Here is a 27,027-nt window from a genome sequence, read left to right on the forward strand (position 1 = left end):
AAAATTATTCAATGGGCTCTAAAACTTGATAAATGAATCAACAGAAACGAGTCTTAACTGGAATGGAATAAATTTTAAAAAGTTTAATCGTACAAAAGGGTTCATGTGAACATCTTGTTTGCCGTATCTATAATTATCCTCTGTTCTCGCTTGTTGTATAACTCTCATAGGAAATAACTTCGTTATCCTTAAAGTGATATGTGAAACCGAAATTTTAAAGGTGATGACGATCTTCAATAAGCCGAGGTCAGGATATTCAAGAAAAAATATGACTTTGACGTCTAGTCACAACGACTGGTACGTCACGTTTGAAACACAACGGGGGGACGTTCTCGACCCAATTTCTTACTAGTGTTTTTGCTGCACGCGCCGTTGTCAACTGACGTACCCATCCTCTTGCTAAATCACCCCATTACTCAAATCAGGCTGGTGCTAACTCACATTCGCTTTGAGCATACATTCGTAATTTTCACTTGTGTTCCAAATTTATTGAGAACTGCAGTACTTTCTTCTGGCCAGTCCAAAGTGAGAATTTTCGCTCCATATTATCATGCATTCTCTACTGAGGATATTGTTATGCTCCAGTGCCTAGAGCTCATGTAGCAACTGAATTCTTCTAAATCACGTTGTTTTAAATGTCAAATGGTAGATACTCTGAAAGTGTCATAAATTGGCAGGAAATCGTTACAGCCATTGAGGCAACACAAGAAAATCCGAGTAAGTTAATTCTTTACACTTTGTAATAATAAATATGTAGCCTTAGACAAGAAACTTTTTAACAAAAGGCTTACTGCTATCTTAAAAGATTACCTGGAAGATCAGTTTCGAACGCAAATTATGGCATGCGCTTTTTTCCCTGAATTGACGAGGAACACTAGGCAAGAGCATTCTTCAACTACCAACAGATGAAATGGTTGGGTGGAGGGAGCCTTGCTTCTTGCTTCGTCCCTCAACACAAATGAATAATTAACTCAGTTATTTTCCAATCATTGTCTTCTTTAAACTTCAAATTTTGTGGCCGAAAGGGTGATATAAGTTTTCCAAATCCACCGAACAGATTACTTACCTTATATGTTATTAAAAAATAGGTAGCTATGATTTGAGCAATTTAATCCGTAAATGTCGCAGACTCATCAACAGAAGGTGTTTTTAAAGAAACATTCTCCTCACATAATCGAGAAAAGTTTTTGGAGGAGACAATAGTTGCGGATACAGAGTTGATAGAGGAGACGTTGAAACAAGCAATCAGTTTCCCAAAAACGATGCTGCAATACATTCAGGTTGCCATTCCATGCTTGAATGTACATTCTGAAGGAGGTGCTTCCGACGGAGAATATCATACGAATGGCGGTGGGTATTTGTTATCTTATCCTCTCAGTTTGTATTTCATTTTTTCTTTCTTTATTGTTTCCTCTTAATCCCTTTAACTCTTATGTCCGATCAATCCCGTAAACAAAGCAAAAGGTTGAAAGTTAGAAAAACAGATTTCAAACCTTATTTAAGGTAAGAAGATTGTTGTTGAACAGTATTTAGGGAACATTTTTTACTATAGTTTGAACTGGAGGAAGAAAGGAGTGGTTGATGGTAATAGAACCAAAATATTGAAAGAAAAAAATGCCTAAACATGGACACAACAAGATCTCTCCCATAATTTGTCTCTGTTCTTTGAAAATAATAGGCAAATTGTTTCCATTTTCTTAACGATTGCAGGGCCTTCTGGTTGGGAAAAACCTTCATTGTCAGTTCAGCTCCTACAAAGGTTCGTCTACGCAGCAGCCAAAGTAAACGCTGTTTGGTTTATTCGACTTATCTTTGACCTACCCGCCGGAAGAAAAGTATTTGATTCGTACAAAGGAAGACCGCTTTTACCAGAATATGTCGCGAGAGCACATGGCCACAATGAAATCGCCGAATACTTGGAAGATGTGGCCAAAAGGTAAGACAAGTCGAAAGTGTAGTACAAAGAGGCCTAGCATAAGAGGCTAACAGGTTTGCTCATGTAACTTCAAGCCATCAACCGAACCGAATTTAGTTTGAATATTCTGACTTAGAAAAACGCTTTGCTATTAGTAATGTGATAAGACTGAGTGGGGTCCAATTCGGTCTGTAATCATACAAGTAATTAACAAAATGGGTCGACCGCGATACGGGAGACCGAATTCAGTCGTTATTACGAGTATGACTGCCGAGAGAACCGGAAGGCATAAAGTTCTGTTAGCAATAAATCAAAGCTATGACAAAATTTGAGAAATGAACTATCGATTATACGTTTTCATGAAAAACGACAGTCAACTCGGCGAAAAGCGAGGCAGAAGTGCGCGCACAAGAAGGGAACTATTTGATAACACACGCATGACGCGTACTTTGTGTTACTATGAGAGTGATTTAGCAAGAGGATAAGAACGTCATTTGAGAACGGAAGTGCGCGCGGGTGGTCAGGACACGACTTTATTTCGACTTCTTGGTCCCTTTATGGTTTCGCCAAAAGTGCGTTCAAAGTATATTGCAACTCTAAGAAGGTGGAGCTCAAAAGACAAGTACTGTCATGAATAGGGAGAAATATCCGGCAAACAAGGGAATAAAACGACGACGTTTTCCAAATTATACTTTATAAAATTATGAAGAAAAACAAGTAGTGCTGAAATCTTGGGGCTCGAAACGAAATAACAGCGACACAAATCGCAGAATAAATTATTTGATGGGCTGTAAAATTCGATAAATGAATCAACAGAAACGAGTCTTAACTGGAATGGAATAAAATTTAAAAAGTTTAATCGTATAAAAGGGTTTATGTGAACATCCTGTTTGCCGTATCTACAATTATCCTCTGATCTCGCTTGTTGTATAACTCTCAAAGGAAATAACTTCGTTGTCCTTAAAGTGATATGTGAAACCAAAAATTTAAGGTATGACGATCTTTAAAGCGCCCAGAATACGATATTCAACAAAAAACATAGCATTGACGTCCAGTTACAACGACTGGTATGTCACGTATAAAACAAGACGGAGCGACGTTTTCGACCCAGTTACTTTCAGGTGTTTTTGCTACGCGCGCCGTTGTCAACTGACGTCCCCTTCCTCTTGATAAATCACCCCATTACTCAGATCAGGCTGGTGCTAACTCACATTCGTTGTGAGCATGTACCATTTGAAGTTTGCACTCGTGTTCCAAATTTGTTGAGAACTGCAGTACTTTCTACTACCCAGTCCGAAGAGAGAATTTTTCCCTCCATATTATCGTGCATTTTCTACTAAGGATATTGTTGTGCTCCAGTGCCTAGAGCTCCTTTAGCAACTGAATTCTTCTAAATCACGGTGTTTTAAATGTCAAATGGTAGATACTCTGGAAGTGAGAGAACAGATGAGGAGAAGTGCAACGTCATAAATTGGCAGGAAATCGTTACAGCCATTGAGGCAACACAAGAAAATCCGAGTAAGTTAATTCTTTACACTTTGTAGTAATATATATGTAAAATCAGACATGATACTTTTTAACAAAAGGCTCACTGCTACCATAAAGATTATTTGCTCAGCAAACGGCAAAGCATATATCGATAACTTTTTTGCTGACCTCTATGTGCTCAATGATTAAATAGGAGGAAATTCGCAACACAAGTGAAAACGTTCCGCACATTTAATTTTTTTGTTACCCTAACTTAACGTGTCTTCCAGTACTTGACTAAGATGAACATTTTCAACATAAATCCAAACCCTTCTTCGAAGTCGTTACCAAATGGTACCATAAGCAGCAACGGATTCCTTCCTAAGCCTAATGATACTTGCACTACTACTGAAAAAAAGAGCATGTTATGAAGTATTTAGATAGTTTATGTAGTCAGTTTGTCAGTCAGTTTAGTATGATTTAGTCATCCGTCTAAATTTAGAATGCAGTTACTGTATAATTTCGAATTTTGAGGTTGTTTAGATTCAAGCTGTCGCGATGAGTTCCCGAGTTGTGACTGTCTTGTCTAACTTCCAACTGGATGTACCTAGTTTGTCTGCTGACCTTGCTTTGGACTCAGAGGTTGATTCAGTCGATTGGAAGCATAATGATTTAGTACTCTGTTGCTTATTTCAAATGTCTCGTGAAAGTGTTTGGTTTAGTGTTCCAACAACAGCTGTTTAATCCCCCTAGGTCAGTCAGGTAGCACGCCCACCCATGCTTATCAATAGTGAGTATATAAGCGTGTAATTTAGAGCATATTTAGTACACTAGAAGAATGTAGACAGTGTGCAGAAGATTAGAGAAAGACTTCCATAGTTGAAGTGAGTGTTTAGCCGCATAATTCGATGAGAAGTATCGGATGAGAGTCAAAATGTAAGAGCCTGAGAAATTAACCAGAGTTACACAGAAAGAAGTAGAATTGGATTTAAGTAGAATTGTGTACTGGAGAGCTGAGTAATTAAATAAAATTAAAGCCAAAATTTTTTAAATTTAATTTAATTCAGACTCCTTTAGCAAGATCATGAAAACTGGAAAAAACACAGATAGTCATGAAGCACGGTGTAACGATTGGAAGTCCCGCTCTTCATCTCAACAAGTACGTGGAAAAGAGCTCAGGTCAAACTTCAGTGACGAGCAGCTGAACTACTTCAAGTTTTCACTGATTGTAACCAAAGAATTTCCCAGAGCCTTGCGTCAAACGTTTCGAACCATGTGGGACAACAAGTTTGGAAATATGACTGGATTTAAACCATGGGATGACTCCCCGGATGTAAGAAAGTTGTTTCTTATGGCAGAGGGCGGCAAAACCAGAGTTCCTACACACCTCTCATATGAAGAGTGGGACTTCCTCTCCCTGATCCATGCCACCATCCACGCACGATCCTTTACTGGGCCATATAGTAAAGGTCAACCTCTTAAACTGCCGCATGATAAGTTCCTTGCATCTGTGGTGAGCCCGGTTGGATATGATTTAGAATCCTCATTACACGCCATTCATCAGCTTCGACTGCTGCGAAATTTGTTTTGCCACTCATTAAAGGCCGAAATTGATAAAGAAACATTTGACCACTTCGTACAGCAAGCTAAAGAAGCTTTCATCGCTCTTGGAATTGCGACAGATAAAATTGATGCCATCGCCTCGACAGCGTCCGACTGGTTCCCTTGGGTACCTTGCGAAGTAGAGGGTGGTATCAGACAGGAGATTCTTGCCGATGTCGAGCGTTTCGGAGGTTGTAAACGAAAGTTGAAGCGGAAGATTGACGATTTGGAGCAAGAACACGACAAGAGAAGTAAAGCTACTACCTGTGTTTGTTTTTGTTTTTGTTTTTTTGTTAGTAAAAAACAGGCGTTGTTTCCCCGGATCGTAAAGATGCCTTTCTATGTAAATGGATACAAACCATCTGATGGTATCTCTTCCCATGTGTATAGGCTAAAAACATTCTTCAACGGCGGTGGAAATTTGTTCCATTTTTCGCACATCACATTTAAAAAGGGAAACCTCTAAATAAATTATTTACTCCTTATCCGTCTAAAAATCATCTGAGCCGCCCTTATTTCTTGAATATTTATCAGTTCAGATAGTGATGGAAATATTTGCCCACTGTCAATCGAAGCCTGTTGTGCGCGAGGGATGGGTCACACACTAGTACGAATACTGAAGAGTATAGACCTCCAACATGTAAATTCAGAATATTTATTTTTTGTTTCGGCCTTGTTGCAAACGAACACTTCGTGTTAACTGTGAATAAGCCCGTAAAGATTTTATCAACAGCATCAGTGAAAAAAAGAAATGAAAATTCAGATGTAGGTAGAATAACGTCTGAAAGGTGTACAAATGCTCTCTGACTGAAATGTATATCTACGGTGCAAAACAAAGCCAGGCAAGCTAGGCAAGAGCATTCCTCAAGTACCAGCGAATGAAATGGTTGTGTGGAGGGAGCCTTGCACTCTTGCTACAGCTTCTTCGTCCCTCGTCGTTCTGAATTGCCTTCAAGACGATTCTAAATGGGAAGGAAAAAATGAGAAAATGATTTTTAGAGCCACTTCGTTTTGCGCAGCAAACGGCACAAAGTGCTTATCGATAAATATTTTGCTTTTTGGAAAAGTTTTCACTATACATATGTACATACATACATTTATTGAAAACACCAACTGGGGCTTTTTAGTTAACAAATTGGATTACAAAATTTAAATACAAACAATACAATACGAATTATATAGCTTCAAATAAAATATGGTGAGTTTAAAAATTCATTCCTAGGGTGATTTTTTAGAGCTCTCTTAAAGGAAGCGGGACTCTTACATAATTGCGAGTAAGAGCGAGTATCCTGGGAATTGTACCCCCAAGTCTGAGACAGAGTTATGTAGCCAGGTTTCTGAGATTGTAAATATATCCAGTTTATGTTTAATTGCTAGACCTTGAGCCAAGATGTCATGATCTCTATTCTTGAGCGACCGAATATTCAAATGAGCAATGGTGACATTGCTTCTAGATTTTTTCTTTGTCTTCTTGTTTGTTTGTTCAGTTCCACTCGCATTGTCGCCAGGATTAAGTTCGACATCGTCGGACAGCAATAGAAGTCGGAGAGAATATGTAGCAGTTGAGTTTGGGTAGTACTGAATCCTTGCTTTAGTAAATGCCTTGCCTCTCGCCGTGCGAAGTGTTGGCATAATTTGAGTCGTTTACCGCCGCGCAGACGATATTTTCTCCTGCAAACTGTTCTCCTCCACATCAAGAATAACACCAAAGCTAAGGCTAGAGAAACCGTTCTGGAAACTTAGGCGAGATTTGGCATTCCCTTTAGTGAGTAGCAAGAGGTAAATGAAGATAAAGAGTACGATCTTCCACCGTGGCTTACACATGACCACCATGTTGATGTGATGTGATGTAAATACCATAGTTTAAACAAGAGGAAGAAAACAGTGATTGATGATAAAAGAGACGAAATGATGAAACAAAAAAATGCCTAAACATGGGCACAATAAGATCTCTCCAATAATTTGTCTCTGTTCTTTGAAAATAATAGATAATTTTTTTTTATTTTCTTAGCGATTGTAGGGCCTTCTGGTCGGGAAAAATCTTCATTGTCAGTTCAGCTCCTACAAAGGTTCATCTACGCGGCCGCCAAAGTAAACGCTGTTTGGTTTATTCGACTTATCTTTGACCTACCCGCCGGAAGAATAGTATTTGATTCGTACAAAGGAAGACCGCTTTTACCAGAATATGTCGCGAGAGCACGTGGCCACGATGAAATCGCCGAGTACTTGGAAGATGTGACCAAAAGGTAAGACAAGTTGAAAGCGTAGTACAAAAATGCTTAGCATAAGAGGCTAACAGGTTTGTCTATGTAACTTCAAGCCATCAACTGAACCGAATTTAGTCTGAATATTCTGACTTAGAAAAACGCTTTGCTATTAGTAATGTGATAAGACCGAGTGGAGTCCAATTCGGTCTGTAATCATACAAGTAATTAACAAAATCGGACGACCGCAATGCGGGGGATCGAATTCAGTCGTTATTACGAGTATGACTGCCGAGAGAACCGGAAGGCATAAAGTTCTGTTAGCAGTAAATCAAAGCTATGACAAAATTTGAGAAATGAACTAGCCATCGATTATACGTTTTCATGAAAAACGACAGTTAACTCGGCGAAAAGCGAGGCAGAAGTGTGCACACAAGAAGGGAACTATTTGATAACACACGCATGACGCGTACTTTGTCTTACTGTCAGAGTGATTTAGCAAGAGGATAAGAACGTCATTTGAGAACGGGAGTGCGTGCGGATAGTCAGGACACGACTCTATTTCGACTTCTTGGTTCCTTCATGGTTGTGCCAAAAGTGCGTTCAAAAGACATTGCAACTCTCGCTTGTTGTCTAAATCTCAAAGGAGATAACTTCGTTGTCCTAAAAGTGATATGTTAAACCAAACATTTCAAGGTGATGACGATCTTTAAAGAGCCGAGAATATGATATTCAGCAAAAAACATACCATTGACGTCCAGTTACAACGACTGGTACGTCACGTATGAAACACGACGGAGCGATCCAATTTTTTAATTAGTGTTTTTGCTGCGCGCGCCGTTGTCAACTGACGTACCCGTCCTCTTGATAAATCACCCCATTGCCCGGCTGGTGCAAACTCACATTCGTTGTGAGCATGTACCATTTGTAGTTTGCACTCGTGTTCCAAATTTGTTGAAAACTGCAGTACTTTCTACTACCCACTACGAAGTGATAATTTTTCCCTGCATATTATCGTGCATTTTCTACTAAGGATATTGTTGTGCTCCAGTGCCTAGAGCTCCTGTAGCAACTGAATTCTTTTAAATCACGGTGTTTTAAATGTCAAATGGCAGATACTCTGGAAGTGAGAGAACAGATGAGGAGAAGTGCAACGTCATAGATTGGCAGGAAATCGTTACAGCCATTGAGGCAACACAAGAAAATCCGAGTAAGTTAATTGTTTACACTTTGTAATAATGAATATGTAGCCTTAGACAAGAAACTTTTTAACAAAAGGCTTACTGCTATCTTAAAAGATTACCTGGAAGATCAGTTTCGAACGCAAATTATGGAATGCGCTTTTTTCCCTGAATTGACGAGGAACACTGGGCAAGAGCATTCCTCAACTGCCAACAGATGAAATGGTTGGGTGGAGGGGGCCTTGCTCTCTTGCTACAGTTTCTTCGTCCCTCAACACAAATGAATAGTTAACTCAGTTATTTTCCAATCATTGTCTTCTTTAAACTTCAAATTTTGTGGCCGAAAGGGCGATATAAGTTTTCCAAATTCACCTAACAGATTACTTACCTTGTATGTTATTAAAAAATAGGTAGCTATGATTTGAGCAATTTAATCCGTAAATGTTGCATACTCACCAACAGAAGGTACTTTTAAAGAAAAAGTCTCCTCACATAATCGAGAAAAGTTTTTGGAGGAGACAATAGTTGCGGATACAGAGTTGATAGAGGAGACGTTGAAACAAGCAATCAGTTTCCCAAAAATGATGCTGCAATTCATTCAGGTTGCCATTCCATGCCTGAATGTACATTCTGAAGGAGGTGCTTCCGACGCAGAAAATCATACGAATGGCGGTAGGTATTTGTTATCCTATCCTCTCAGTTTGTAATTCATTTTTTCTTTCTTTATTATTTCCTCTTAATCTTTAACTCTTAAGTCCGATCAATCCCGTAAACAAATCAAAAGGTTGATTGCTAGAAAAACAGATTTCAAACCTTATTTAAGGTAAGAAGATTGTTGTTGAACAGTACTTAGGGAACAATTTTTTACTGAAGTTTGAACTGGAGGAAGAAAGGAGTGGTTGATGGTAATAGAACCAAAATGTTGAAAAAAAAAATGCCTAACATGGACACAACAAGATCTCTCCCATAATTTTTCTCTGTTCTTTGAATATCATGGACAAATTTTTTTTCATTTTCTTAACGATTGTAGGGCCTTCTGGTTGGGAAAAACCTTCATTGTCAGTTCAGCTCCTACAAAGGTTCGTCTACGCAGCGGCCAAAGTAAACGCTGTTTGGTTTATTCGACTTATCTTTGACCTACCCGCCGGAAGAATAGTATTTGATTCGTACAAAGGAAGACCGCTTTTACCAGAATATGTCGCGAGAGCACGTGGCCACAATGAAATCGCCGAATACTTGGAAGATGTGACCAAAAGGTAAGACAAGTTGAAAGTGTAGTACAAAGAGGCCTAGCATAAGAGGCTAACAGGTTTGTCTATGTAACTTCAAGCCATCAACTGAACCGAATTTAGTTTGAATATTCTGACTTAGAAAAACGCTTTGCTATTAGTAATGTGATAAGACCGAGTGGAGTCCAATTCGGTCTGTAATCATACAAGTAATTAACAAAATCGGTCGACCGCAATGCGGGAGACCGAATTCAGTCGTTATTATGAGTATGACTGCCGAGAGAACCGGAAGGCATAAAGTTCTGTTACAAATAAATCGAAGCTATGACAAAGGTGATGACGATCTTTAAAGAGCCGAGAATAGGATATTCAACAAAAAACATACCATTGTACGTCACGTATGAAACACGACGGAGCGATGTTCTCGACCCAGTTACTTTCTGGTGTTTTTGCTGCGCGCGCCGTTGTGAGCTGACGTATCCGACCTCTTGCTAAATCACCCCATTACTCAGATCAGGCTGGTGCTAACTCACATTCGTTGTGAGCATGTACCATTTGTAGTTTGCACTCGTGTTCCAAATTTGTTGAAAACTGCAGTACTTTCTACTACCCACTCCGAAGTGATAATCTTTTTTCCTGCATATTATCGTGCATTTTTTACTAGGGATATTGTTGTGCTCCAGTGCCTAGAGCTCCTGTAGCAACTGAATTCTTCTAAATCACGGTGTTTTAAATGTCAAATGGCAGATACTCTGGAAGTGAGAGAACAGATGAGGAGAAGTGCAACGTCATAAATTGGCAGGAAATCGTTACAGCCATTGAGGCAACACAAGAAAATCCAAGTAAGTTAATTCTTTGCACTTTGTAGTAATATATATGTAAAATCAGACATCAAACTTTTTAACAAAAGGCTCACTGCTATCATAAAAGATTACCTGAAAATAAATTTTAAACACCAGTTATGGCATGCATTTTTCCATTGAAATGATGAGGAAAACCAGGCAAGAGCATTCCTCAACTACTAGCAGATGAAATGGTTTGGTGGAGGGGGTCTTGAACTCTTGCTACAGTTTCTTTGTCCCTCGTCGTTCTGAATTGTCTTCAAGACGATTCTAAAGGGGAGGAATAATATGAAAAAATGATTTTTAAAGCCTTTTTTTTGTGTGCTACTTCGTTTTTGCTCAGCAAACGGCAAAGCATATATCGATAACTTTTTTGCTGACCTCTATGTGCTCAATGATTAAATTGGAGGAAATTCGCAACACAAGTGAAGACGTTCCGCACATTTAATTTTTTTGTTACCCTAACTTGACGTGTCTTCCAGTACTTGACTAAGATAAACATTTTCAACATAAATCCAAACCCTTCTTCGAAGTCGTTCCCAAATGGTACCATAAGCAGCAACGGATTCCTTCCTGAGCCTAATGATACTTGCACTACTACTGAAAAAAAGAGCATGTTATGAAGTATTTAGATAGTTTATGTAATCAGTTAGTCAGTCAGATTAGTATGATTTAGTCATCCGTCTATATTTAGAATGTAGTTACTGTATAATTTCGAATTTTGAGGTTGTTTAGGTTCAAGCTGTCGCGATGAGTTCCCGAGTTGTGACTGTCTTGTCTAACTTCCAACTGGATGTACCTAGTTTGTCTGCTGACCTTGCTTTGGACTCATACAAAAGTTATTGTTTTGACTAACGCATTCAGAGGTTGATTCAGTCGATTGGAAGCATAATGATTAAGTACTCTGTTGCTTATTTCAAAAGTATCGTGAAAGTGTCTGGTTTAGTGTTCCAACAACAGCTGTTTAATCCCCCTAGGTCAGTCAGGTAGCACGCCCACCCATGCTTATCAATAGTGAGTATATAAGCGTGTAATTTAGAGCATATTTAGTACACTAGAAGAATGTAAACAGTGTGCAGAAGATTAGAGAAAGACTTCCGTGGTTGAAGTGAGTGTTAAGGCGCATAATTCGATGAGAAGTATCCGATGAGAGTCAAAGTGCGAGAGCCTGAGAAATTAAACCAGAGTTACATAGAAAGAAGTAAAATTGGATGTAAGTAGAATTGTGTACTGGAGAGCTGAGTAATTAAATGAAATTAAAGCCAAAATTTTTTTATGTCTTTTAATTTTATTTTAATGATTTTTTCAGACTCCTTTAGCGAGATCATGAAAACTGGAGAAAAAACAGCTCCATCTCAAAAAGTACGTGAAAAAGAGCGAAGGTCAAACCTCAGTGACAAGCAGCTGAACTACTTCAAGTTTGCTCAGATTGTAACCACAGAATTTCCTAGAGCCTTGCGTCAAACGTTTCGAACCATGTGGGACAACAAGTTTGGAAATATGACTGGATCTAAATCATGGGATGACTCCCCGGATGTAAGAAAGTTGTTTCTTAAGGCAGAGGGCGGCAAAACCAGAGTTCCTACACACCTCTCATATGAAGAGTGGGACTTCGTCGCCCTGACCCATGCCACCATCCACGCACGATCCTTTGCTAAGCCAGATAGTAAAGGTCAACGTCATAAACTACCGCATGGTAAGTTCAATGCATCTGTGATGAGTCCGGTTGGATATGATTTAGAATCCTCATTACACGCCATTCATCAGCTTCGACTGCTGCGAAATTTGTTTTGCCACTCATTAAAGGCCGAAATTGATAAAGAAACATTTGACCACTACGTACAGCAAACTAAAGAAGCTTTCATCGCTCTTGGAATTGCAACAGATAAAATTGACGCCATCGCTTTGAAGGAGTCAGACTCGCCCCCCCCAGTGCCTTGCGAAGTAGAGGATGGTATCAGACAGGAGGTTGTTACTGATGTCAAGTATCTCGAGGGCTTCAGAGGCAACAAAAGCGAGGAGATCATTACGATGTTGAAGCAGAAGATTGAGGATTTGCAGCAAGAACACCGCCAGACAATAAAGCTTGTTGGACGAAAAAAATCGATTTTCACAGATTTGCTACATAGGCTAATGGTGGCACTCTAAATGGTGCAAGTTTAGGGCTCTAAAATTTGCACTAATTATGCTCTGGCTACAAAGTTGATGTAATCTCGAGCATTTGTTCCTGATGTATTTACTCGCAGATGTGACGTAAATGTTAAATTTGCTTTAAATTCACCTTACTTAACCTTTACAAGGTAAATATGGAAGTTCAACCACATTTGCCACACATTTGCTTTTCATTCAAAAGTGACACATTTACCACAGATGCAAATACAAGTTAAAATAGTGCTAACCAATTTGTTTGCACCATTTTTTACCACATTTACTTATTTATGCAAAAATGGCACAATATATGTAAACTCAAGCTTTTGTTCCCGATGTATTTTCTTGCAAACGTTGAATGAATATTACAATTGCATGAAATTCACTTTACTTTTGTTACAAAGGTAAATAGGAAAGTTTCACATGCATTTGCTACATATTTACTTTCTGTGCAAAGTGACATATTCACCACATATGCAAATGCAGGTAAACATGGCGCAAAACAATTTGTTTGCACTAGTTTTCACTAATTTTCTGATTTATGTAAAAATGCCACAAATCAGGTGGAAAATAGGTTAAAAAGCAACTGGTCAAGAACATACTCTATTGCTTACATGTTCTTTTCCAGTGTTAGGATTGTCCCACTCGCCCAAGAATGAAAAACACTGAAGCGGCTAGAGGGGTAAAGGGGAGGGGGCGGGTTTAATTAATTGTCATGACCTTTGAGATGGGGGGAATATTGGCTTGAAGAAGAGGGCTTAAGTAAATTTGCTCTTTAATATTAATTTTTCTACACCTCTATAAGTGGTCACAGCAGCTTTTTTGGTCATCTGATATGGAGTCTACTATTGTTTTTATCCTAAGTAATTAAAGCAGCCACATAGCTGTGGCAAGCTGATGATAGGTAAGACTCCAACAAAGAAGGTAACAACTGATAAAAACTAACAAGTTCTTAATCATAATGACCATATTCCGTTGTCACTAAGATGAGTGTGGTAGTTCTTGTTATCTTTTTTGTTTTTTCTGGCAGAAGTCTTCCGCACCATATGCAAATTTCTGATGAAAACCTATCAAGCAGCCAACCTTTATTTAGCTGCTGCTTCATTGAGGTTTGACTTTATGCAATTTTAGGCAAATAAACAAGCAATAGTGGCAGGCCTCTGCCTACCAAAAACATAAAAGCTTGTTGTTTTCATGTACAATGCAAATCTGTAAATGTAGCTCTTGCACATGAAGACGGTTATATAGTTAACTTTTTTCTATGCTTGCTGTTTCCACTAAACACTGGCGTATTGTTTCGATTTGAGTAGAACATAAAATAACATTAATAATTAGTCATTTCTAGATTAACTGTATTCCGCAGATTAAGTTCCTGTTTTGATTGTCTTTGAAGTTGCAATAAAAAAATACCAGGGAAGAAGTAAATATAAAACCCAGCCTACTTAGTTGTAAAACAGTCACTCATGATCTGAGTAACAAAAAGCTAGTCATAACTATGGTATTACTCCCAAATTAATTTATGCAAATTCCAGCTAGATAATTCCAGTTGAAAAGATACAGTTAAAATAAACTTCCGAGGGAATTCTTTGAGAAAATAAGTCATTTCATTGTTAAGACTTAACAGGTGTAAAATCAAAACTAAGAGAAACAAGTTATCCTGGTTTCATAATACAAAATTTTTATATCTTAGTGTACTTCAGCATGCAGCTAAATCAATCATTAAAGGATTTTTTTTCCTTGAACTTGTTGGTTAGTCAATACGAGCAGTTTTACTAATAAAACTATCCCTATGAAACTTTCCTTACGGAAATATTTATCAACCTGGTGACCTTAAATCCAAAGCCTCAAATCAAACGGTATCCTGGTAGCGAGAAAGGGAAACACTACGTCTACGACTACAGCACCACCAAAGCACTGACTGACAAGATGAGCCATTTTGTCAGTTGCCAACTTACGCTGTGTCATTGAGAAAGCTTTCAGTGCTTCAGGGGCATTCAGTGACTGCTATTTAAATCTTCATTTCATCCATGATCAGTTTTAACAAATTAAACAAGCCTATGGAGAAGGATCATGATCAACCACCCTACCCAAAAAAAAGAGGGAATGAACGGTTTTAACAGGATTGTATGTTAAGTAATAATAGTTAATAACTTGCAATCAATTTAAGTCGTACCTCAAGCTCATCTATTATATGATTTAACTGCAGTCTAAACTCAAGATTATTACAAATGCACTTTTTGCCAAAAGCACACTGCTCGCTTAAATAATTGACAAATACGTTCTTTTACTCGACGTTTGCCTATAAAACCAAATAGCAAGTAAAAACGGGCATTACCGTCTTTGCTCCTTCAGTAAACACGTTCCCAAACACGAAATTTGCTTTAGAGCAAACTTGGTTGAGGTGAATCAAATGCGGTCTTTACGTCATCTCTGCTACAGATTTGCTAACCGTGAAAATCCATTACTTCGTCCGGTGGCGCGCTTCCATACCTGTGTTTGCCCTTCTTTTTCCTTTTTTGTTGGTAATAAACCAATACGTTTCCCCGATCGTAAAGATGCCTTTTGTATTTAAAGGGATACAAACCATTTGATGGTATCTCCTCCCATATTTATAGGCTAAACACATTCTTCAACGGCGGTGAAACCTTGTTCCATTTTTTGCACATCACATTTAAAAAGGAAACCTCGGGGAAATCATTCGGGAAATCATCTGAGCCGCTCTTATTCCTTGAATATCTCTCAGTTCAGATAGTGATGGAAATATTTGCCCAAAGTCAATGAAGCCTGTTGTGCGCGAGGGATGGGTCACACAGGCAGTGCAAATACTGAAGAGTATAGACCTCCAACATGTAAATTCAGAATACATATTTTTTATTTCGGCCTTTTTGCAAACGAACACCTCGTGTAAACCAAACTATAAATAAACCCGTAAAGATTTAATCAACAGAATCAGTGAAAAAAAGAAATGAAAATTAGGATGTAGGTAGAGTAATATCTGAAAGGCGTAAATTGCTCTCTCCTGTTTTGCTTATCTACCGACGGTACAAAACAATGCCCAACATTAGTGTCAACTACATATATTCCTTTCTGTATTGCTGGAACGATTGTGGCAAGGGCGTCTTATTTCCTGATAAATTTAAGGGATAGTTTTTTCTCTTTATAGCTGAAAACTGCAACGAGGTTCTCACTGTTCCGAAGATGAGTGATATTGAAGTGTTTCTAAGGAACTGGGGGGCGTCAAGTTTCCCTTAGACATTCTCCTATTAACAGTGCAGGAGTTCGAGTTTCTAAGTTCCTTTGCATATCTTGATAATCCTTTTAAAAACCATGATCAGGATGTAGGAGATGTGTATTTTCAAAAAATCGGGCAACTGAGGGTGGCATTGGTTAAGTCCCATGGGAACGCGACGCCTGTTGACTATACCGTTTCCTCGAAAAAGGCTATCATAAAAATGAGACCGAAAGTGGTATTTCTAGTTGGTGTTTGCGGTAGTCTCAATTCCGCAAAGCTCGCATAGGAGATATGTTGATAACATCAAAACTAGGAACATACGGCCAAAAGGGCATGAGAGCTCTTGAAAGCAAATCTTCTTCTTCCCTCGTACAATTTGTTTGCAAGATCCCGATGACAGAGAGGTAAGGATTCACCGTGGTGGCGTCTTGCTGTGCGTCCAGGATAGGAATATGAGCGAAGAACTAATTCAATCTCATCTCGATGCGTTTGCCATCAAAGGGCGGGGTAAGGATGAAATTTAATACTCGTAAGAGGTGTTTTTTTTTCTCTTTTGTCTTGCAAAATTAGAGGGCGCAACATTTACGTGTTTTGCTACGAAGACACGTTTTTGATAAAGTGTTTTAAAGTGATAGTAATATACACGAAAAATGCCTTCATTTTGATTGGCTGAGGGTAATACCGTTTTCCGGTAACACAATGTAGGAGAGAAGGAATTTAGTTTCAGAAAACATGTAATTCAGAGCAAAAAAGGTAACCACCGCTTGTCTTGCTTTCAATTTTTTTGCAGTTGAAAATCTTTGAAAAAAACATTTATAATGTATTTTATTTTGATTGAGCACAACTGTTTGACTTAACGCAAAATATGCGCTCGCTTTACAGGCTCGTGCAATTGTGTTGGTCTTAAAAGATTTACGCGTACACATTTATTCAAATCGACTTTTAATTTATATTTACAAAGCAGCGAAATCCGATTGAATCTCTCTAGATGATATGTTGTATGGATTCAATAAACAAAAGGTTAATTAGATGGTGATTTACATTTTTTGTTTCTAGCAGGTACTCTACCAAGCCCATGTCTACCTCCTAGAGATAAAAATATTCTGGGCCGGGAAAGAGAGTGTGAAAAGATCATTATATGCTCCGGTTTTGAAAATACTCGATTGGTGTCGATTTGCGGCCCACCTGGATTTGGAAAAACGTTGGTGGCCGTCGCCGTGAGAAATGAACTAGAATCTATGGGATTACCAGTGCACATCTTCTCTTTACGAGATTTTTAGTCAAAAGTCGATGTGACGGAAACGCTTCTCGACTTTTTTAGGGGAACTGCCCCCCTTTGCCAAACTCCGCCGTGTTCATCGATTGACGAACAAATTATACAACGCCTCAGTGTAATTTCGGAACAGACTGTGCTCGTTTTAGATGATGCTGATAGGTTGTTAGACAATAAAGATTTCTTGAATTTTCTTCAAGATGTCCTTAGCCGAGCCGAGCAGTTTAAACTCATCGTAACGGCCAAGGAATCATTCAAATTAAGGAATTTTCAGAGTCACGAAGCAGTTCGAGTCGGAGCTTTAGATGAGTCGTCAGCGCAAAAGTTGGTTTCCAAATTACTACCAGATGCGACTGCTTCTGACTGCACTCACCTCTTGCAAATCTGTAAGAATATACCTTTACTCCTGAAGATTATCTGTCACTCAATTTCTGAAGGAAATAATTCGGTGAAGAGCTATCTAGATCTCCTCAGGGCAGAGAAGCACCCACTCCACCGATTGCAGGACAGCGATGTGATAGGTCCAACCCATGATTCATCGAATGGTCGTCTCGATCAAGTGTTCCGAAAAAGACCTACAAAGGAAAGGGAAGCTTCTGTCTCCTTGAGTGTTTTTCCAAATGACTTTGACATAAAAGTTGCCGCAGCTGTTATGGGAGTAATAAGAATCATCGGGGCTAAAAGGATACCGGTCACCTGCACGATTCATCTCTTCTCGAATCTGGTTCAAAACTTGAATCCTTCTCAATGTACTCACTAGGTCGGTCATTCGCCCAAGAAGTAGGAGAAGCGGAACTCAGAGGAACGCTAGTCACCTCAGATACTCGTTTCCGTGAGTTGTATATCTCTTACTTTACGAAACTAAATTAGGAGTTCCTCACAGGGGATTCCATGATGGCGTTTATTACATTCTACGAAAACGAGGAGAGTATAGTTCAGTGTCTTAAACTGCGTCCCGGGTCAGGTTCCCAAACAGCTGAGGTTGTGTTTAAGGTACCTGTACATGCGGAGTTGCTTCTTCACCTGCTCCATTGGACTGACGAAAACAGATTCGTTTCCAATTACGATGCTGCTGCAAAGGCAGCTGAAACCCTTGGCGAGAAAACGCAGGAAAGAGTTCAGTAGAAAAGGTAAAGGATGAAAGAGGTACCCTGAAAAAACGACCTTTAATGGCAGAAGTTCTCATTCTTGTTAATAAAGCAACTAAAAGCTTCACTGACATTGAGACAAAACGACGTCTAAGTAACACTGCAATGAATTTACTCCGAGAAAAATAAAATAATGAGTCCATCAACCACGCTTGGTTTGTCTCATTTTCACACCAATCTTCGTATGCTAACTAATGATGAAGGGGAGGGCCCAGAGAAAGAACGCCGCGAACAAGAACACGCGTCTGGCAAGTCTTATCTCTAGAACAGAGTTATAAATTTCGATTTGAGTTCTAAAACTTCTGCTCAATTCAAAATTAATGCACAGCACGGCACGCACTGCCTTCCAGAAGCATTTCAGGCTGAACAACGCGAGCTCGCTGTCAGAATGAGACTTCTTAGTCCAAATGACGCAAGCACAGCTGACAGTTATTGCTCACTTGGGGCTCAGCAGAGTCTTTCATGGGCGCTCTTAACATAAGACGAGAATGTTTTGGCGAGATACACCCTGGTACAGCTGACTGTTATCACTCAGTCGGAGTCACATAGCATGCGTTTGGCGACCTCGTCTCTGCTTCTCAGTCTTTAAAATCAGCACTTGACGTTAGATTAAAGCTTCATGGAGAACATCACCAAAATACAGCTCACAGTTTGGGTGGCTACAATTCAGCTCGTGAGTCCTTTCAGCATGGTCTGAACATAAGATTAAACACATTTGGAGAGGCGCACGTTAGCACAGCTGAGAGTTACCACTCCCTCGGAAATACGGCTCGCTCACTTGGCGACTTTGCTTCAGCCCTTCAGTCATACCATTGTGCCTTTGAAATTATACGGAAACATTTTGGAGAGGAGCACCCAAGAACAGCCGAGAAAAACCACTCTATAGGAGAAGTACAAAGCTCCTTTGGGGACCTTACGTCAGCCCGTCAATCTCATCAGTGTGCACTGAACATCAGGCTTAAGGTTCTTGGAGAAGAACATCACATCACGGCAGAGAGTTACCAATCCATAGGAGATATGAACGTTTCACTAAAGGACTGGAAGTCTGCCCTGCACTTTTATCAGCTTGCACTAGACATCCGTGTAAAAGCGTTTGGAGAAAAACATCTTATCACTGTTGACAGTCATCGTTCTATAGGAGAAACACATTTCGCGTTAAAGGACTTGACGTCAGCGCTTCAGTCTTTTCAGCGTGAAAGCAACATCCGTCTAAAGGTGTTGGGAGAAGAACATCCTAGCATTGCAAACAGTTAAAAGTTTATAGGAGACGCATATTTTGCGCTAAACGACTTTACGTCGGCCCTTCAGTCCTTTCAGTGTGAACGCAACATCCGTCTAAAGGTGTTTTAAGAAGAACATCGTAGCACAGCTGACAGTTACTGTTCCCTTGGAGAATCATTTTATACTCTTAATGACCTTACGCCAGCCCTTCAGTCTTTTCATCATGCGCTAACTATCCGTGTAAAGTTGTTTGGAGAGGAACATTCAGAAACAGCTGAAAGTTATTACACGCTCGGTGTCACAGGATATGCACCAACTTCACTTCCGCGCCTAATTTCTCCCAGAAGGCACTTGATATCAGTCATAAATTATTTGGAGGAGATAACCGAGACACAATCGAAATTTACTTAGGAGCTATACATTATCAGCTGGGCGACCTAAATTCTTTCAGTCTTTCCAAAGTGCTCTTGTCACTGGACTTGAACTCACCGGGAAAGACCACTCGAGAACAGCTGATAATTACAACTCGCTTGAGGAGCCTTTGAGTCATACAAGAACGCACTCCACATCAAGCTTAAACTACTTGGAAAATCACACAAATAGCGGCACGATTGAGGTCGTATCAATCCACTGTGAAGCATTGAACAGAAAGGAAAACACTATTTTGTGAACAGTAAAGTACATTATAAGCTGGGCCTCAGCCATATTCTCAATTTTATGCAATGTTTGGTGTACAGTCTTTAGGTAGATTGCTCTATTGGTTTTTTTTATGCGCTTTAGCACAGCTTTAGAGAGATTTGGAGGACACGCTATGGGAGCAAACGCAGAGGATCGCAAAAGTACTTAGTACAGACAAGAAGGATGTGGGTGAGTGGAGAAAAACATCGCCCGCGCCACACATGTTACATCAAAATTTGTTTTCATCTAAAGTGCTCCATTTCCTGTTCTTAACATTTCACCGCATGGCGAGGGCAAGTATTCTACGCCAGTCTCTTAGGCGCTTTTTATATCGTATACGCTACTTTTATGTTGTTAACCAAAACTATAACAAAATTGTCGAACGTGATTGGTCATCAACAGCTTGAGCACTAATAGGACAGTGTACGCGTCGCGCTTGTAATTGGACAATGTAATAGGACAGTTAAATGGACAGTTAATACGTCATGCCTGTGTAAGTGGACAGAGCGCGTCATGCACGCACGCTGTTGTTGTTGCTTTTTTTTCTATGTGAAAACGCATAACCGATGTCTAGTTTCTTTCTCAAATGTTGTCATAGTTTTGATTAAATGGTAACAGGACATCGTGTGTCCAATTCTATCTGTAATCATACTTTTGATCAACAAATCGGACTCCGGCTTCGCGGTCGTCCGATTTTGTGAATCACTCGTATGGTTACAGACCGAATTGGACTCCACTCGGTCCTATTACCATTATTAATAATATACATGAAAAAAATGACGCGCGTCTGATTGGCTAAAAACGAGTACAATTTCATGTAACACGATTGCAAAGTGGTAACACCGGTGGAAATTCCAAAAATAGCGCGGGCGCGTGATTAAACCTTCGTCTGTTTTGACTTTTTTTGATGCTTTTTTCATGTAAATTATTAAATGGTACTAATATGAGTTCTCGAGCAATTTGCATAGGTAATCACAGGATTTCGAGTGCAATTTGGGATATATCAGCACGAATACATTTTTCAAAGGCTAACTAAATTGCACGAGCCCGCAAGGCTAGTGCAATTTGTAGTCTTTGAAAAGTATACGCTCATGATATTTCCCATTCTTTCGCGCGGACTGTCGTGTAAAACTCCTCGAGGATTTTACAAGGGTCTGTTTTTGGAAGACAGATTTTCAGTCAGTTGTTTTCCCTTAATCGGGTGTTTTTGTTTTTAGCCTTCTCTCTCAAACTCTGAATTAAAACGTTGTTACTATCTCCTCACCTAACCATCATTTTGTTTGGTTATGTTTTCGCGACTTACCTGTCAATCAATTTAATTTCAACTTTCTGCTCTCACTTTCAGCTTTCTGCGCGCAATTTCAGCTTTCTGCGCTGTTTGGGATTAATTCACGTGTTCTCAGCCAATAAGCACGCTGAAATTTTTGCATTTGTATTATTAGGTGTAAATAAGCACTTGTAAAGTTTTTAAAGACTACAACTTGCACTCGCTCTACGGGCTTGTGAAATGTTTTTGTCATTGAAAAATTTACTCTGGCTCATTAAAACGAAATTGCTTTCGAAATCATGTCATTGCCCATACTTATTGCATCCATTTTGAGATCACTGGTGATCATTGAAATCTAATTGGCTCTCATTGGTGCGATTTATTCAAAAATTGTCGAAAAATTTCACATTTTGATATTACCAGAATGCAACTAACGTTTACGGTTGTCTTTAAAGCACATCAAAACCTATTTACTCACCTTACCCACTTAACAAATAGATTCCATGTTGCTGTGAGTCTGTACAGCTGTGACAGATCACAGATGATGTCAAATGTGGTAAGAACAAAAGAGTGTTACACGAGGCGCCATCACTGATTTCCTGACCACAATTTTATGTCTTTTGTATTACTGGACAGACCTGTGGCAACAGACATAGAATATATTTATTTTATATCATAAAGAAGCGATGTTTAAAGTGGCGTTATCTATACGTCTGTTTTCCAATAAATTTGGGTAGGAACCAATCAAAATACGTTTGCAATTCAGATTCATACCTAAGTTCGTCTATCTTCATTATCTACTTTTGTGAGGGAAATGGTATGGCGATGTTAGCAAATTTATTGTTACCATAAATCGGGCGTTTTCCTATGGCGAGAGTGAGTTACATACCACTTTACATCGGAGAACAATAGCGTTGTCCAGTTGTAACAGATCTGTTGGGTTCCTCGGAGCCGCAGGCGTGAAAAGTTCCATTTCAGCAGCGAAAAAAAATTTGGTTTGTCAGCGCAGCCAGTTCGTTAGCCTACCGTCCGTATTTTTGCTTAGTTCTACAGTGTAATACCGTGGCAAATTTTGCGCGTTCTTTTTCCCTTAAATGGCAAAACGTTGTGGTACTGGAATAAGAAATGTCTTTATTGTTTTCCTAAATATCTTCATTGCAAAAGTGAATTATAACAGTAACACTAATTAACTTACCTGGCGTCTGATTCGGTTGCCGTGGCTCACCTTTAGGTCTTGGTACTGGGGCTGTCGTGGCTTGTTCGGCGGTAATCTTGTATAACGAGTAACGTGCAATTCCCCAATCATTATTATAGACAGAGGCATATTGATTGTCCGGGCAAATGGATTTGAAAGTGACACCTTTTGGCATTGGAAAGAGTGGTTTATGACCACCCAATGAGAAATGTTTAAAGGAGCACTTTTGTACTATGCGACGTACTGGTTGTTCACCCAGGTGTTGCCCTTGCTCAATATAATCTAAGATTTAAGAGAAGGTTTTATTTTTAAATATATCATGAAATGTTTGTCAAAATTGTGCTATATTTTATGAATCTTATCCTTCAAGGAGCTTCTTCATTCGAAAGAAGGTGATGATTACTTCCTTAGTAATGAGTCTTAGGAGATTCTCACTCTAGGGAAATGGTAAATAGAGAATAAAACATGGGCGCGCGTAGATATGGAATTTCTCTTCGAGTGTTTAACACGATAGAAAGAAATAAGTCAAATTCTCCCAAAAAAAACCTCATCTTACTTCCACAGCGTATTGCTTGTTATCTGACCGCTTATTTTGATGAACAAAATGATTGATGAACTACAAACTCAATCTTCCCCGTGCAACCGACGCTAAGCCGCAGTTTGCTTCAAAAATTTCCAGTTTAGAGGTTTCTAACAGCCCGCGTCCACATCAACCTTGGACCGTTGAAAACCGGCTAGGTAACCTTGGCTCCTTTTTAAACTGAGCCTCGCCGGGGACCCCACTGTAACTTATCATGAAGAAATTGTCTTAGCACTACGGGTGCCAATTTACAGTGGGATCCCCGGCGACGGGGATGACTGATCCTCCTTCCGTTCCCCCTGAAAACCATATGATCCTTCCACCTACTAAATCTTTCGACTTAATTTTGACTAAGTCATCTGCCATTCTCACAGAAAATAAACACGAAAACTCTTTGTACGGCCCATCAAGCGTACACAAGTTTTGTCTTATCGTAAAGATACAACTAATATAATATGGAATTAAGAATGCATCGTAAGTCTATTCCATGTATTGAAAACTGTTTTCAGTAGGTAACAGATACTGTTACTCAAATGCCTAGAAGTACATACTTCTAAATTTGTCGATCAAAATTAAAATTGTGATGGTTTACGTTTTTATCTAGTATAAGAGTCGAATTAACGACCCACACGGAATCTACTACTTGAACAGGCTTGCTCTGTGTTTGCAAAAATTTAAAACAACCACCGCCCTTTAATAAGAGGAAATAAGTTCCGAGGGTGCCTTGGCTGACTTTGCACGCTCGCTCGCGGTAACGTTTGAGCTACGTGTACAAAAGGGACTGGACATAAACGGAACACTTTTTTACCTTTTCCTGAGGTTTTTGTCACATTAGTTGCCGCCCATGTAAAAGTGGTTAGTTGAACTGCTTCAAGCAACGCCAAAGGGGAAAGCGAAACCAAGAAAGTTCATCTTCACCTTATCGTCACAGAGGGGTGCAACTGTCCAGGCTTATTTCGACTGCTTCGCTTTGTGATCTCTTCACTATGTTATGTTCTCTCGGCTTTTAAGATTTTTGTGATATTTTTGTGGAATTCATTACATAATCTTTTTCGTCACAGTTACCACAGAGGAATTAATGGGATCTTAATGGATCTCATGGTTCACTTTGTCTCAATTCTTTTTTTGACATCCAATGTTGTCATCGTATAGAAAAAGTCTTTCTTCAAAGCTAAAAGGACTGCTTGAAACAAAATGTAAATACAGGTAACAGAGACTTGCTTTTAAAGTATCCTATTACACTCAGTGTAATTGAATAACCAATTGATTTCGACTCTATTGCTTGTGACCTTTGAAAATTTTTTGCCTCAGTTAACCTCTTAGCTGATAAACATCTTTACCTTTTTACAAATGTTAAAGCTTCTCTTCGGGAAAACATTAGCAACCGAACATTTTCAGCTGACAAATAAGCCACCGTGCAATATTTTTTTATCCGAAATTTTGAAGCCCATCTCCTCACTCCAACTACTTACAAAAACTCTTACTTATTTTCTGAATCTTAAATACCTCAAGATTAAGGAATCAAGGAGCTTGTAGTTAAGTTCTTTGTCGTTCATTTCGAATTTCTTGTGAGATTGTTTGGTTAGAGTTCTAAAACTATGTTTACTCTGCCACGGTTAGCTGTCCTTTAAGCCCAAACATGCCAATCGATAGGGTATTAAAGAACGTGTAATTAGGGCTTAATTGTTAGAAGAGAGACAGAGTCTCAGAGAGTGAAATAAAGCTCCTGAATAGACTTCTGGTGCCTCCGTTTACGCAAGTTTCTCAAGCAAGTTAACCTTAATAGTCCAACACTCTGTTGGCAATGACCGTGAGCCGCCCCACGGTTCCACCTGAAAACCATTTGATCCCCCCAAAATTCTTTCACCCTAAAATCTTTCGTCCAAGTCACCTTGACTAAGTCATCTGCCATCCTCAAAAAAACCATCTAGGAATTCTTGGCATCTTAATGGTTCGCTTTCTCTTAATTTTTCTTCATGTTTTCATTGTATGGAAAAAATTTTTAAACCTAGAAAGGACTGCTTGAAACAAAAGATGTGCATACAGGTAACAGGGAAGAGATTTTAAGGCATCTTATTACACTCAGTCTAATTGAATAACCAATCGACTTCGACTCTGATGCTAGTGACCTTCGCAGTTGTTTGCCTTAGTTAACCTGTTGGTTGATAAATATCTGTCGTGGAAAGTTTTATACAAAGATGCTTCATCTTTTTTTTTTATCTTAAATTGAAACAGGAACCAACGTATCTCCTCAAACCCTCAAAAAGTAATGCCTTCAAACCTGTCACCGGGATATTCAATTTGTTAACATCTAAAGAAAGACGATATTCGATTTTTTCATGATGAAACTCCAGAGCTAACAAGTTTGCGTTAATGGTGGTTATAAAATTTTAAAACCTCATTTGGACGTTTTGTGGCTTTTAATGGTTGAAAAGGGAGCTGGAAGTTTTACTCAGAAGATTTTTCTGATCATTTTGTAACGATTGAAGAAAGTTTTCACGGTAGAATCTCTTTCAGATAGAAGTCAATCGATAAGACTCTTGGATGAAAAACGAATTTTTGGATTAAGTCCTCACTAACATCCCAAGAACTCAGACTCAGTCATTTCGGTCTTGTCCTTCAGTGATTGACAAGCATACGATGTCATTGTAGTTTCCATCGTATTTTGTCACTAGAAATACATAATTTGTGATAAAGTTCGAGCCCTTTCCTGAACTGACCGATTTCCTGTTGCGTGAACAGTGCGAAATCTCTGGCGAATACTGGCATAAACACAAGCTCGAAGGGGCCGTGTATTCTTCTAACCTAAGTTTCCAAAAATACATTCCACGAGCCATCAATTCCCCACTGCCCTCAAGAAACTAAAAATAGCAATGTCAATGTGATAAAAGCACTGCAACGAGATAAATAAATAAACACAAATTTTATTGAATTAGATGGTAGTGAATCTAAGGGCTACATAAAAGTTGATACATACGAAATGTTAATTTACAATACTGATGTCAGTTATTTGCCATTGAGCGAAATGGGTCATGTGACAATGCTGTACTTAAAGTAAAGAAAATTTCACCAATAAAATCTCTATTTGAGGTCAACTTGAATCAGATAAACTCATTCGTTTGCCGTTTGACCGGCTCGACGGCGACAGCCTCAATCTTTGCAATCTTTGAGGAAAGGAGCAACTTGCCGTGAAACTGCCCGATGATTTTTCGGCACAAAATCATCGTGCCTCGTGATACAGCCGATTCTTTCGTCAAAAGTTAGCTTGGAGTTTGCTAAGGAAATCATTCTAAGACAATGAAACTCTAGAACACTAACTAAGGGGAAGCCTTGCGGCTCTTAGTGCGAGGGAATAAAATGTTGTCAACAAAAACGAACTCAGCTACCCATTCTCAGCATAGATTTCGCCCTAGAAAACAAAACACAAACGCAACAAACTAAGCATTCATTAACGGGAGTTTTTGTTCTAATCTTGACCTGAACACCGCACGCGAGAAACCGTCTTAGTCAGTCTTCATCGAGATCTTCGTTTGATTCACGCGGTTCTCCTTCGTAGGACTGAATCGTACTCGCAACTTCCATTTCATCTTTACTTCTTGAGTACGATGTATCAGAACGTGATATACGTAAAACTCTGTGGATGTGTAGAATTTAGATTTCCTTACACCCACCCCCTGCAGTTGCATTTGGTTCAATTGATGCCATAGAAACGCGATTCGCCTCTGGGAGAATGTCATCGCGAGTGATTGTGGGGATTTTGGTTTTTCTCGGTGGGATCACTCGGGAAATTCTGTCGACGTTGACGCCAATCTGATCAAGAACCTCTTATACGAGGCAAAAGGTAA

At 39.2% G+C, this 27,027-nt stretch overlaps 1 protein-coding gene and 2 pseudogenes across 7 annotated transcripts in view; all 3 read left to right on the top strand.

The window, feature by feature from the left end:
• The window catches only part of LOC131796645 (uncharacterized), a 38,390-nt gene extending 24,083 nt beyond the window's left edge, over nt 1–14,307 (top strand). For all 7 annotated transcript variants that reach the window (XM_066170466.1, XM_066170464.1, XM_066170462.1 and 4 more), the window contains 11 exons: nt 650–717; nt 1,129–1,350; nt 1,711–1,936; nt 3,339–3,433; nt 4,450–5,235; nt 6,996–7,230; nt 8,304–8,398; nt 8,832–9,041; nt 9,400–9,625; nt 10,346–10,440; nt 11,750–14,307. In XM_066170466.1, the coding sequence (XP_066026563.1) occupies nt 650–717; nt 1,129–1,350; nt 1,711–1,936; nt 3,339–3,433; nt 4,450–5,235; nt 6,996–7,230; nt 8,304–8,398; nt 8,832–9,041; nt 9,400–9,625; nt 10,346–10,440; nt 11,750–12,588 (3,097 nt within the window). In that variant the 3' untranslated portion in view covers nt 12,589–14,307. The remainder of the gene's footprint in view (nt 1–649; nt 718–1,128; nt 1,351–1,710; nt 1,937–3,338; nt 3,434–4,449; nt 5,236–6,995; nt 7,231–8,303; nt 8,399–8,831; nt 9,042–9,399; nt 9,626–10,345; nt 10,441–11,749) is intronic.
• A 1,081-nt stretch (nt 14,308–15,388) lies between these two features.
• LOC136282203 (uncharacterized) lies at nt 15,389–18,194 on the top strand (annotated as a pseudogene).
• Nucleotides 18,195–18,196: 2 nt separating this feature from the next.
• Nucleotides 18,197–20,132, top strand: LOC136282204 (uncharacterized; annotated as a pseudogene).
• The last annotated feature ends 6,895 nt before the right edge of the window (nt 20,133–27,027 follow it).

The sequence above is a fragment of the Pocillopora verrucosa genome, chromosome 7, assembly GCF_036669915.1.
Source record: "Pocillopora verrucosa isolate sample1 chromosome 7, ASM3666991v2, whole genome shotgun sequence".
Taxonomy (NCBI): domain Eukaryota; kingdom Metazoa; phylum Cnidaria; class Anthozoa; order Scleractinia; family Pocilloporidae; genus Pocillopora; species Pocillopora verrucosa.